Genomic DNA, 14,597 nt, shown 5'->3' with positions numbered 1-14,597 from the left:
TGGAGCTACAAACCAGAGCAAAAAGAAGCTCTGGTGCTCTCCTTCAATGTAGAAAATTAGCATCATCACACCAGCATATAAACAGCGTGCTGTGAGTGTGGGAATGTGGGAAAGACCAGGCAGTGTATAAAAGCAGTATGTGCCTTTGGACTGATAAGATGCAGCTGCCAGCACCATTGCTTGCCATACATTTTTTTTTCTTTTGAGCATGCAGGTACACAAGTGGCCAGCTGCACCGTAAAATAATTGCACTGTCACTGTAGGTGATGTGGCTAGCCCCACAAGCATGTGGCCAGCCACATAAGGCATCCAATGGGATGGCAGCTGGGGAGAAGATTTAGATAATTCTGGTCTCAGATTTTGTGTTTTTGCGATGATGTGCATGCATGGTGGAGAGGCAACCCCCCCCCCCAAAATCCTAAGAGGTGTGGCTTGATACAGCATGGTGCAGACTGGCTGTGGGTGCTGAACCCACCTTGGAAGTGGGCCATATGGTGTTTCCAATTGGTTTGGGGGGAAACGGGATCGGCCTGGTTTTCCCTGTCTATCTGCTCAGCCCTTTAGATATATATTTTTATTGCTAAAGATGGATAGATGTGTATGACATTTGCTGCTTTAGTGCCAAAATAACCGTGCTGGGTATGGGTACTATGATTTATGGATATAAAGGGGCATTTCTTTATCTCCCTCAGACAGCAAAAAATCTTTGAATGGCCCTGCTCTTTTATGCCTGTGTTAATCAAAATTTTGAAATGGATTCTTGTCCCTTTCCACCTTTCAGCATTCAATTTTTCAATTTACCCGTAGCTTTTCCCCCTCAGTTTAATGCTAAGATCTAAGGCAAGGGAGAAGTTAAAGCAAGGAGCTACTGCAGCCTTGTCTCTTTGAACAACCAGGGTTTGAAAATGTTCAAATCAACCTGCAGAGCGGTTTTACTCATGAAGAGCATGATTTTCTTTCTTCTGATTTTTTTTTGAAAAGCCCCCCTCTAAAGGCATCCTGTAGTACATGTAAGTTGCCTGCTATGAATTCAAATGCTTTATGATCTTTTGTTCCTTGAAACATCCATGGATTGTGGGGGTGCTCTTGAAAATGGTTTGAGCACAGCAAGGGCATGCTTCTGACACACTCTCATTCATGTGTCTCAGCAGGGCCACTCTTACACTGTTGTAAGCCCATTCGATTTTACACACACACACACAAACACATCTCTTTGCATGGTAACTCTTCTTAGCTGATTTTCGTCATCTCCAGATTTACTGCCAGGGGGTGGCAAAGAATATTGTCACTTTAAATTGCTGGCAAATTAAAAAGATGCTTTGGACTGCCTTTGATTTACATGATTTGCTGATGTGGGTCAAGAGAGAGGAGATGGCTTTCCAGATGAAAAATTCAACATCCATATTTTCTTTAAAAAGGAGCTTCAGAAGTACATTCCCTTCTCTCATCAACACACACACACAAACACACACACAAAGAGAAAGAGAAAATGAATAGCTGTGGGATAAATTGTGCTCCATCATTATTATAATCCTTCCTCTCTTCATAGAAAATAAAAATAAAATAAAATAAAATGTAGTCTTGATGCACTCTTAAGAGAAATAAAATGAATTCAACATAAGCTTTCATGGACTTCAGCTCACTTGCTCAGATACATCTGAAGATGCAGGATGCAGTCTACAAAGGCTTATCCTGAAATAAATAGGTTCATCTGAGACATGCCTCAGAACTACTTTTTTCTTCCCTTTTTAGGCAATTGGGAAAACACAGCTAGCCATCTGAAAATTCACCTCTTTTGTGAGGATGTCTAGTTTTACAGTAATACAACTGCCACAGTTTGCGCCAAGAAATCTTTTGGATTTTACTTTTCTTGTGTTGCAGAGGTCCCTGGAGACCAGCATGGTATAGTGGTTTGAGCATGGGACTATGACTCTGGACACCAGAGTACAAATCCTGAGTTGCTATGTAAATCCACTGGGTGACTTTGAGCAAGTCACACTCTCTCAGCCTCAGGGAAAGGCAATGGCAACCCCTGCCAAACAAATCATGCAAAGAAATCCACATGAGAGGTTCACCATAGGGTCATCATAAGTCAGAAACAATTTGAAGGCACACGGCAACAACAACAACAGAGGTCTCTTAGAAATCTGTAGTCAGTTCTCACAGAGCAACAGTTTCTATGGTCCTTGATGAGAAGAGATAACTGTTACACCAGTTGAAATCTAATCTGGTGTAACAGATTGTACATGTGCTTACTCAAATATGTAAGTAATAAAGAACTCTGGCTTATGCCACAATGCAGAATTAATGCAGTTTGACACCCATTTCCTGCGATGGCTCAAAGTTATGAAATTTTGGGATTTGTAGTTTTGTGAGATATTTAGCTTTCTCTTTCATGGAGCTCTGATGCCACAACAAACTCCAAGTCCCAGGGTTCCATAGGACAGAGCTATGACAGCTAAAGTGATGTCAAACTGCATTAATTCTACAGTATGGTGGCAGTCTCACTCAAGATAGCATAAGGCACGTCATCGGTGCATGTGTCATGTGAATGCATGCACACCAAAATGGTACCTCTTCCGAGCCCTAATTTTGGCCCCAGGATGGCGCTTTTGCCCATCTGTGTCGGGACTTAGAGCTTGGGAAAACTCATATGGGAAGATAGTCCTTCAGATTGCTTGAATCTGAGTCGTATAGGGCTTTATAGGTCATAATCAGTACTAAGAAAGGAAAACAGGTATAGATGTGTATAAGAAAAAAATTATAGATTACAGTTGGCCCTCCACATTTGCACAGGACCCCTGTGAAAGTAGAAAAACTGCAAATAAAAAACCACCATGTTTTTACCTGAGATAACACTTCTCTAGGAATCTCTAGGTCCTCTATCGAACTCTATAGTCAACATTTGCCAGAAGTTGACCATAGAATCATGCTGGAGGACCTACAAATGCCTAGAGAAGTGTTTTCTCTAGTAATCTCCATGTCCTCCAGTGCAACTGTATGGTCAATTTCCAGCAGAGTTGTACAAGAGGACCTAGAGATTCCTATCGTGAACATATAAATCAAATCCACGAATAACCAAACCCTCAAATAATCAAATTTGCAAATGTGAAGGGTTGACTGTATTACAAATCCCCGTAAGAAAAAGGTATGGATTATTATGGGTATAGCTTACTATAAATTTTCATAAGAAAAAGGGTATAGATTATTTGCTGCTAATTCCTTCCACAATATTTGTGCAGTTCAAGCAGATGGGAACATGACAATTCTACTTGGTTACAAACATTTTATATGTTTGTTTGTTTTAAAAACCTCAGCAGATTTATTGTGTGATTCTTTCAGTTGCTTTCTTTGGACATTGCATGTTTGGAGTCTTGGGAAACATGAGTCTGGGTGGTCCACGTTCTCTTCTGACCTTAGTAATTGCATTTCCAGCCTGTGAGCACCCACAAATATTAAATTGTACTCCAGAACACGTGATTCTTTTGGACAGGCTTTTCTGTGAAGCTGTCATTCTCCCAACTCTAAAGACAAAAGTGCAAACTCTAAACTGGTAGAAGGACAGCTATGAAGAAACTAGACAGGATCCTTAAGTGTAAAGATATATCAAGTCAGGATTGTCCATTCCATTGCACTGAGCTTTTTGGCACTGGAATGTGTTGCCATGGAGAGTGATGGATTCACCTTCATTGGAAGTTTTTAAACAAAGTCTGGACAACCATCTACCCGGGGTGCTTTGAATGTGTGTTCCTGCATGGCAGAGGGCTAGGTTGGGTGTCCTCAGAGGTCTTTTCCAACCCTAGGTTTCTATGATACTATGATTTCTGATTTCTCTGTATGGTTGTGAAAGCTGGCCAGTGATGAAAGCTTTTAAGAAGAGAATCAATACAACTGAAATGTGGTGCTGGAGGAGACTGTTGTACTTTGGACATATCATGAGAAGACATGATTGATTAGAAAATACAGCTTGGCAAGGTTGAAGGCAGTAGGAAAAGAAGAAGACTGCATTACAAGATGATTGTTGTTATTGTTGACTTCAAACCATGGTGTCCCAGCAGGTTCATTGTCATGTCTTCCCTGACTGAGAGTATACATCCAGAACAGTGGTTTTCAAAACGTTGGTTCTCCAGATATTTTAGACTTCAGCTCCCAGAATTCCTGACTGTTGGTCAAGTTGGCTAGGGCTTCTGGGAAATGAAGCCCAAAACACCTGGAGGACCAAGGTTTGGGAACCACTGATCTAGAAAATTGCCTTTCTTTCTTCCTACTGACCTCCACCTTACTAAGGGATATCATCTTGTCTGGTGAGTTCTTTTCAACTGAAGAAGCAAGAGCCCTGAGTTTGCAAGATCTGCACAAGGCTGTTGATCACAGGATGACTTGGAGGTCTCTCATTTATAGAGTTGTCATAAGTTGCAGTCAACTTGACAGTAGTTAACAACATCAAATGTTAAGAATGAATGCTTTAAAAATTCCATATGAAGGCTTATTTTGAGAGAGAATGTGAAAGTGTGTGTATTTAAATGCATATCTACATGCAATTTTTTTGGTGATAGATAGCTAGATAGATGTGATGATGCAGTAGCTCTGCCTTTGGACTGCAGTTTGGAGGCCATTTTAATTTTGGGCTGTGGAAAAGGAGAACTAACAACAAACCAGCTATAATCCCTGTATTTGTGGCCAATAGGAAAAGTAACTGCACTATAGAGTTCTACCAGATTCATACCACTTTCACTGTCATGCCTTCTCCAAGCTACAATTCAGGAGAAGATTAGGAATGAGTATTAAATCGTCTTTTTCAGTGTAGACAGGCAACCGGGATACTTGACTTACAATTTTGGGAGCTGGAGCTCTCTTGCAGAGAATTCTACGCAATTACTAAACTGCAGATGCCAGGATTCCTTAGGATGAAACCATGATAATTAAAATGGTGTGTGACTGATGTAACAGTGTCATTCAGCTAAACCTGGGGTTGGTAATGGTGACTGCCCTGGTGGTGCAGTGGTTAAATGCCTGTACTGCAGCCACTCATTCACAAACCATAAGGTTGTGAGTTCAATACCAGAAAAAGGGCTCAAGCTTGACTCAGGCTTGCATCCTTCCAAGGTTGCTAAAATGAGTACCCAGATTGTTGGGGGCAGTTAGCTTACGCTTTGTAAACTGCTTAGGGAGTGCTTAAGTGCACTGATAAGCGATATAGAAATGTACTTGCTAATGCAAGATACAGGTCCTCTAGTCTCAGGCCTTGAAATTTAGGCCCCAAATAGACAGGCCAAAAAATACAGTCTGCAGCCATGCCAGCACAATTCGTGCCTGGTCCCAATCCAGGCTGCCACCTTGGTTTTGAACTGGGCCAGCAAAAGGAGTGCTATTTTACAGCTCCTTTTCAACCCAGTTCTTCAGCAATAACATGGGTCCAGTGTAGTTTCACTCCATGTTTGAGTCATATGTCATCTAAAAGCTACACCCTGAACACAGTTGGAAACCGCATCATTTGACCCATCTGATTCGGACCTTAGCCTTTTCATATTTTGTTTTTGTTTTGCTAGATCACCTGAGGGCAGTTGTGGCCTTGCAAAGATTGTTGGAGTCCAGCTCCATGTTCCCTCACCATTAACAAACCTGACTATGACTGATGGAGTCTGCAGTTCAACAATATCTCTGAAGCCACCATCACCTGTTCCAGTAGTAGATGATTAACTCATATACAAGCTGGAATTCTCCTAGAAATATATGTGTGTGTAAGTCACGTAAGATATGTAGGCCTAAAAAGTCACCATGGTGCAATGGACATATTTTGCTGATAGCAGTGGAAGAAGAGATGCCAGCATGTTCCTCTGCACCTTGTGTCTGCAAGTTGCACGTTGTGCATTGTGGTTGTGCATCCTATACAGTACCTTGCATTATAGTTGTACATTGTATATTTTGCATTTGGCTCATATATCCTATATTTTACATTGAGGTTATATATTATATTGTAGTCAATGATATATGTTATGAAATGTTGCTATTCAGCATGAGGTGTGTGTAATGCAAATGTAGCATATCTCTGCATGCAGACATTTATGTTACACTGAGAGAATGTTGGATTGAGGCCAATGTGTGTCAAGGGGATGGTCAGACAGGACAGTGTATGAAATGTTGCTATGAATAAATGGATAGCAGTCTGAGAACACTGTGAGGCCTTTACTGCTGTTGAGTTTCAGTCAATCAGTCTTTAAAAAGAGCATAAAGGGATCTTTGCATGATATGGAATAATTTTCATTAAGCTATTGAAACTGCAGGCTCTAATCACTTTAATGGGCAAATTAAATCAGCTACTGCTTTAGAATCAAGTAATGCTGTTGTTCCTTTACTCAGTTGGGGCAAATTTTAATCAGCAAGTGATGAGATTAAAAAAATCTTCCTTTAGTGTGTTGTATAAAAGTTAACTTGGGCCCTGGAATTCTACAATGACAGTCATGAAAAGAAATTATGATATGACCTTTATTTCTTACAATGAATGGTGGCTTTCTTTATTGATTGTAAATTATTTCATAGCTTCCTAATACCCTTACATATATTAACTTTTCTTGTGATATGCATACCTATTACTTTGTGTAATTGTTCATGTCAGTAGCACTAGATTTTCCCCCTTGTTGTTGCTGTGTGCCTTTAAGTCAATTCCGATTTATGGTGACTCTAAGGTGACACCATCACAGGGTTTGCTTGGTGGAATTTGTTCAGAGAGGGATTGTCTTTGCCTTCCTCTGAGGCTGAGAGTGTGTGATTTGCCTAAGGTCACCCAGTGGGTTTCTATGACCAAGCAGGGATTTGAATCCTGATTTCCAGATTCATGGTCCAACACTCAAACCACCACACCACACTGGCTATCATCCCCTCTCTTTTCCCTGCCAATTTATTATTCACTCCACTTGGTTATCCCCCCTTGATCACAACCCTTTCTCACTGGCCAAATTTATCAAGTCAAGTGAAGTTTTATATGCTGAAAAACACTGATAATTGCAAACATGGGAGGGAATAATTATTTCAGATCCAACTCATATGGGACTGGTTACAACTTACAAAGAAGAAGACAGCATTATAGTTTATTGTAGATTGGCTGATGTGAAGTTGGCACTGCCCATGTCTCTAATTAATACCTGAAGGGGGATCCATTAGGTCTTACTACTTTACTGTTCTTGTTGTTGTGTCCCTTCAAGTCATATTCAACTAATGGCATCCCTAAGGAGAACCTATCATAGGGTTTCTTGGCAAGATTTGTTCAGATGGGATTGCCTTCCTCTGGAGCTGAGAGAGAGTGCCTTGCCCAAGGTCACTGAGTAAGTTTCCATGGCTGAGTAGAAATTTAAAACCTGGTCTCCCAGAGTTCAGTATTACTGTCACACTGAAGAATTAATGAAGTCTGACACTGCTTTAATTGTCATGGCTCCATCATATGAAACCCTGGGATTTGAAGGGGATTTTGTGGTTCCAGAGCTCTCTGACTGGGAAGGCTAAATATCTCACAAAACTACAGATCCCAGAATTCCATAGCACTGGGCCATGACAGTTAAAGTGGTGTCAAACTGCATTGATTCTGCTATGTAGATGCAGGCTCAGAATCTTAGTCCTATATTCAAACCATTACACACCATCTCTCTTCACTTTCCTTTACCTCCTCACTTTTTAACTTGAAGAATCCTAACAGCATCTCAGAAAGCCCTCTCCTGTATTCTTGCCCCTCTTTCTCTTTCCAAAATCTATGTAGGAGGGTTTCAGAGAGCCCTCTCCTATTGCCTAGCCTTCTTCAATAGTTCTTTCTGATGAGTTATAACATGCTCCCCTTTTCTCCTAGGAAACCTCTCATTTGACAGGAAAAAACATTCTATCAAATTGTCTGTTGCCTGGCTTTTGTTCCTGATTGCCTGGGCAAGAATGGATACATCAATTTGTTGCTTGTCTGTTTTACGTCTATATATTTTCACCCAATCCATTTGTCAAGTCCCATTTCTGCACTGATCTTTACTTTTAAAAATCTATAAAAATGTAGCATCTTTATCTTAAAGATACTTTTAAAAAATATTATCTTTATTGATTGATTACACACACAAAACATAATTCAACATATATCAATTATTCATATAAAACATACTATATCACAAGAAAGATGTAGGTTGCATTGATCAATGCATATATCCTCTCAAATATGTATTATCCCCACAAAACACGCATTTTAAAATATATCCTGATCTATGGTGGGGAGGAGGATGCAAGAACATTTGTCAGAATATTTGGAGAGTGTGAAATCTGATAACTAAATTTTGATTTGGGAGATGTAGCACAGGTTTGCACTGGAATTCACCTAGGCCATATCTACTTGGGCCAAATGACACTTACTCCTCCAGCCCTCATAGTGAACAGTCCAGATGATGCAGGGCCCAATCCCCAGTTCTGGTCCAAACTGTCCTAAAGACATATGGCCAATTCAGCCCCGAAACCATGGTAGACCCCTTTTACAACAGATTTTAAAAGTTCACCTTTTGCTCTGGATCTTTTCAGAAAATCCGAAGCCCTCCAAATCAACACCAGGCAGATGGACAGCACAGTGGGATGCACACACAAACAGCTGGTTGGCATTGCTCTAGAGTGCCCAGGTAATGGGGCACTCATAACAGAGACTTTGGGGCAGCTTTGGGACCAGAACACCAGAATATTGGGCTGCTCTCAGAGTATTCTGCCCATAAAGACACAGCCTTAGACTGAACTCTTCCAGAAACTCTAGTGTAAAGGAACAGAAGTAAGATTCTTTGCTCAGCTTCACAGGCTTATCCTGGAGTGGCGCGGAGGAGAAGTTGACTGTAATAAGAATGAGAGAACAATTACTCTGTGCACATTTCTCTAATCAAAATGCTTGATGCTTAAAAGTCAGTTCATTCCTGTAGGGAATGAATGCCACAGCTTTACAAAAGAAAGGAGGGGATAATACACACTAGGGAAAGCCCTTAAATAATTGGTGTGTGTTGCTTTTATCTACATGTAAGGATGACAGAACATCTATGCACTTACTGCTAATGGATAGTGCAAGAATGTCAATATAATTGCTACTGGTGGAAGAAAGCTAAAGTGACTGCCTTCTCCCAAAGAGACTGGCATTTCTTTTCTTTTTTCTTTTTCCCTTAAAAAAGCAAACCTTATGGTCACAGGTGTCTTGTCAAAAGAACATTATACATTTCCATTTGGGTTTTAGAGAAAGAAACCAGGATCTCATTCCACACTACTCATTCACAATTATAGTATTATGATTCCACTTTAACTGCCATGATCCCATCCCATGGAATCCTGGGATTTGTAGTTTGGTGAATCACTAGAGCACTTAGAATACTAAATGCCCTCTCTAAACTGCAAATCCCAGGATTCCATGGAGTTCCATGAAAAATGACATGACAGCTATCTTTAAATATAAGACAGGGTGTCATGTAAAAGACAGAGTACATTTACTGTGGGTTTTCCAGGCTATGTGGCCGCAATCTAGAAGAATTTATTCTTGATGTTTTGCTTGCATTTGTGGCTGGCATCTTCATAGAATGGTGGCATGGAAGTTTGTGGAGTATATATATACTTGTGTGAACCTTGGTTAGGAGGAAGTGATTTACATATTAATCTACATGTTGGTCTGTTGTTGAATGACAAGGCCTCAGGATGGGAGGATGAGGCAGGTAGAAGTTCTGCTAAATAGGCACACATCCACCTTGCATATGTGAGAGATCCACATACAAATAGTGACTCAATGTGAGTTCCCCAACCTTGGATGTATCCACACTGCAGAATTAAAGCAGTCTGATACCACTTTAACTGTCATGATTCCAGAGGCTCTCTGTATTTACTTAGCTTTCTCTCTCCACCAGTTGTTGCCCCAGGGCTCACCCTCTGCTCTGCACTGCCTCCAACCTCCTGGCTAGAAGCAGTTAAATTAGATTAAGGATGCTGCCACTCTGCAGAACTAATGCAGTTTGATGCCACTTTATCTGTCATGGCTCTATCCTGTAGAATTTGGGGATTTGTAGATGGTTAAGGTCTGTCAGGAAGCTCTGGTGTCTCACCAAACTACAAACCCCAGGATTCTGTAGGAGAGAGTAATTACAGTTAAAGTGATTTCAAACTGCTTTAATTTTGCAGCGTGGATACACCTTTAGATAAAAGGTCAATCTTACTGGATGACCTTGTCATAGTACATCATTCACTTGTGAGTTTTAAGTTAGGCCCGGTCATATAAAATTTCCCCAGGGCCTGTAGTTTTATTCAGAATGCCAGTCTCTTTGCAGGCTGGTTGTTTTGTACAGCTATGATCACATTACGCTTGCCCTGCTTTCTTTAAGGGAGCAGCCTGGTTGTACATTGCAAACACTTTTCAAAACTCTGGAAGATAACAGAATGTCTGGATGGTTAGAGCTTCTTTTCAAATGGAGAGCTTGGAAGTAACGGGTTACAATAACAATCACTGCCTTTTAAAAATATTTCTAGGGATTAGGGGCAACTTTGTTCTCCCAACTTTGTGCCCTCCACATGTGCTGCACCACATCTGCCATCCCCATTTTGCTTGCTAGAGGTCATGGGAGTTGTAGTCGAACACACCTGAAGCATGTCATGTGGCTGGGAAAGCAGACATAATTTGTAATTGAATCCCTTGTAATTGAATCCTGATCCTGTTCTGTCTTACTGCATGTATATCTGCCTTCTAATTAGATCAAAGCTAACATATTTTAAGTATGCAGCATTTAAGCTGACAGGATAACTAAGTCACCCATGAGCAAACAGGGAACTATTAAACACAATTTATGCTGTAATTTCAGGGACATCAAGATATACATTGACTTTGCATACGTGCACACCATATAGCAAAGTACCATAATGAGGCTCAAATAATGCATTATGTTAATTATGTGAAAGTAATTATGCATGTATATGCCTTCAAGTTACCAGTTAACTCATGGTGACCCCATGAATTTCATAGGGTTTTCTTCTGCAAGGAATAATCAGAGGTGGTTTTGCCAGCTCTTTCTTCTGAAGTACACTCTACAGCACAGCATGCTGCAGTGGTTTGAGTGTTAGGCTACGATTCTCGAGACCAGAGTTTGAATCCCCACTCAGCCATGGAAGCCCACTGGGTGACCTTGTGCAAGTCACACTTTCTCAGCCTCAGAATAAGGCAAAGGCAAAGCTCCTCTGAACAAATTTTGCCAAGAAAATGCTATGATAGGGTTGTGTTAGTCGGAAATGACTTGAAGGAATACAACAACAAACTGGTGGTCTCCCTTCCAAGTACAAACCAAATCTGACCCTGTCTGGCTTCCGAGATCATACAGGGTCTAGTGCCTTTAAAGCATTTAGGTATGAAAGCAATTAATACACTTTAAATAGCTGCCATAGGGGAGGGGTAACAAGATCAGCAGGGAGATGTATGAGAGGAGGGATCTTATTTCCCTATCATCATTGTGACGAAAATTCTTGTCACCCATATGCACCCTTACTCTGGGAAAGCAAACTTCAGTTCTGTTGTATATGGGTAAACTAGTAACAGAGTCACACCCACAGCAACAATGATCTGTTAGAAATGATATCCTAACCCTTTTCTTTTTTTGCAAAGGAAAATGGAACATACAAGTAGCCATTGCAGCAGTTTCATTCATATTAGGTGGGCACTATATATCATTTCTGTCATTGGAATTTCATCTTCCTGTCCTCTCCCACTTCCCTGACATGACTCACCACAGTGCTTAACAAGCAAAATTGTTCCAGCTTCTAAACTGAGGCTAGCTCTGCTGGCAAAGCACCCTGCTCTGGTTTCTAGCTCCACGGTATACCTTTTGACAAGGCAACAAAAATATCTTCCTGTAATCTTTTTCTTATCTAATGTAAATGATTGCTGCTTAGCATTGGTATATTTGATTTGTTGTGCCCCATACAAAAACATATTGTGACCTAAAGCCGACTGCTCATCTTAAATCCATGTCTGTATCCATATGTCTGTTGAAAAGGACAGTCTGTCCACAAAGACTCTTTTAGGGTATTAATGATATTGTGGAGTGGAGAATACAATGGTATAATAAAATAAAGTGCATATTGACATGGAAAAAGCCAGTTATGCAAACTTAACAGCAACATTTCTAAAAACAAACAAATCCACACCTATTCACACACAGTGAATAGCCACACCTATTCACACACAGTGAGTTAAACGAAATCTGAAGTTTTAGTTACCAGCTATAACTGGAAGGAAATAAATCTCTTTGTTAGACTGAGGAAGAAATAGACAAATTAATATGTCCAGCATCTCCTGTAGCTTTTGTGTATCATTTTATATGCTTTGTTATGGTCTCTGGATCCAGCTTTCCAGAGGATATGGACATCTTTTTTAGCCCCAACTCGGGTGACATGAATGACCAGAAATGAGGTGTTGAATTCATAGTTACCACTGATAAAGATTTTTCCAGATATTGCTGAAAATCACTATTAAGGCACAGAGGAAACCGCAATGGTTCCACAATACTAGGCCTCGATATGCTTTGAATGACAGTTCTCACTGTGTCCAGGCAGCATGGTCACTGTGGTCCAACCCCAAAAGAGGCCACCAGGTTAGGTAAAACTGGCCAAAGATAAGTCTCTCTAGCTCAGCTTCCCTAATTTGAGTTCCCAAATGTCACAGTAGTCATTGATCCTTCATATGGCCATGAAATTAAATGGTTATGCAACTGCCATAAACAATCCTACAGGAAAACGATGGTGCACTTTTAAATGAGCTGCTAATTTTTCCCAACACAGATTGAATCATTTGGCATAGAAGTGACCTGGGCCCCATTCACACTACAGAAATAACCTGGCGTGAAACTGGGTTATCTCCATGACTTTCACACAGGCCCCACATGCACACAGAGAAACCCACTTAACCAAATGTATTTGACACCGGGTCCTTACTGTGGCTTTTGTAAAAGTCTGGAGCAATCTGGAGTACACTGCTGAATTGATCCAGATTGTGCGGGATCCTATCCAGAAGGGGGCCACCCCCATTTTGAATCAATCTGGTGCATGTGTGAATAACCAGGGTTTAAATGTCACTGAGAGATTTGGACATGTAAACCGTAGTGGGAACTACGGATCTCCTCAGGACAGAAATGCAAGTGTGAATCCCCCTCCCCTTCCCGGATTTTCCTTCCTGAAGTAAATACTGTATAGGATATGGATGAAGCTTACACAGAGGGAGTTCAGAAAAGCATGGATACCTATTTCCACCAAATGGCTCCAGTTCTTAAGCATATCTTTTTCCCTAGTAAAGGAATGTGATTAGATATGCTATGCTAGTCAACTATTTTTGAACCACAATGCACTTTTAGCAATAAATCTGAGTTTACTTCATTCTATCCCCTTTTGAAATTGGGAAACAATACAAATAGGTTACAACAGAATACTAATTTCTGGTCCTGTGCCCAAACATTAGGTTCCAGATTTCTCTTAAGGAAAAATCTAGACACTGTAGATTCTATGGAATTTTACTATACACTGTACAATGATACATGCTATCTTTTATTACATGGTCACCATATGTTGTTTAGTTGTTTCATTTATATGATGCCTTCTGTCCCATGAGCTTGGGTGGACATACATGGCTATCTTCCTCCCAGGTTTATTTTCACAACAGTCCTATGAGGTCAGTCAAGCTAAGAAAAAGATTGACTAGCCCAAAATAACTCAGTAAAACTCATGGCTCACTGGGGACTTGGATCTAGTCCTCCCAAGTCTTGCAAGTCCTCCCAAATCCTCCCAAGTCTATTACTCCAGCCACTATACCACATTGAATAACAATATTATCATGGCTACTGTTATAATTGTCTGCTCTTTGCCCAGAAACCTCAACATGTGGGAGGTCAGATTTTTTTTTTTAAAATGCTCATAAATATAGTTTACAAAGCTTTAAATAAAGCAAAATAAAAACATGAAGCTGTCGCTGTGTCACTCCGTTTCTGGCTAGGCAAGAATGTTGTGGGACAGAACTGGTTTTGGAGGAATATATGCCTGCTTTTTCATGCTCTGACCCATTCGACAGGGTAGAGTGTTTTCCTCCGACAGGCATGCCAGCTTCTTTCTGTGTTGCTTTTGCAAGCTGAGAACATGAACTACACTTCGGGACAGTGTGGTAAATATAAATCCAGCACTTACCCACAGCCATTCCCTCACAGTCTGACATCATGCGAAAAGAAGTTTCCTTTAATGCAGCTTAGGCAAAACCACAGAAGGAGGGTAAAAAATAATACAGGACTTGTTCCTCCGTCAGGGCAAGCAGCAGAAACATGAGCAAAACATGAACACTTCTGTCTGTCTGTCTCTCTCCTTTTTCTCCTTCTCCTCAGCTGTACATCTGCCCACCCGAGGAGTTACAGCAACAAATTCTGTCTCTGCCTTCTCATTATGGGATGTAAAGATAAGAATGTGCTTTTGTGCCAAAAGAGCACGCGATTGGTGGATAAATTTGTTGACATCCCTCCCCTTCAAACAGCTTCCTCTTTAATGTCACAGTGGCACTCTTGCACTCTTGAAAAGGGCATGGAATATTTATGAAAAAG

General features: G+C 40.7%; 1 protein-coding gene across 1 annotated transcript in view; it reads right to left on the bottom strand.

Annotated features, from left to right (window-relative positions):
- The window catches only part of EML1 (EMAP like 1), a 218,988-nt gene extending 204,752 nt beyond the window's left edge, over nt 1-14,236 (bottom strand). The window contains exon 1 of the mRNA XM_042475111.1: nt 14,194-14,236. Within this exon, the coding sequence (XP_042331045.1) occupies nt 14,194-14,224 (31 nt within the window). The 5' untranslated portion in view covers nt 14,225-14,236. The remainder of the gene's footprint in view (nt 1-14,193) is intronic.
- Between the last annotated feature and the right edge of the window lie 361 nt (nt 14,237-14,597).

This window comes from Sceloporus undulatus, chromosome 1 (assembly GCF_019175285.1).
Source record: "Sceloporus undulatus isolate JIND9_A2432 ecotype Alabama chromosome 1, SceUnd_v1.1, whole genome shotgun sequence".
Classification (NCBI taxonomy): domain Eukaryota; kingdom Metazoa; phylum Chordata; class Lepidosauria; order Squamata; family Phrynosomatidae; genus Sceloporus; species Sceloporus undulatus.
The sequence above is the reverse complement of the archived record's forward strand: the minus strand, read 5'-3'. Positions and strand labels throughout refer to the sequence as shown.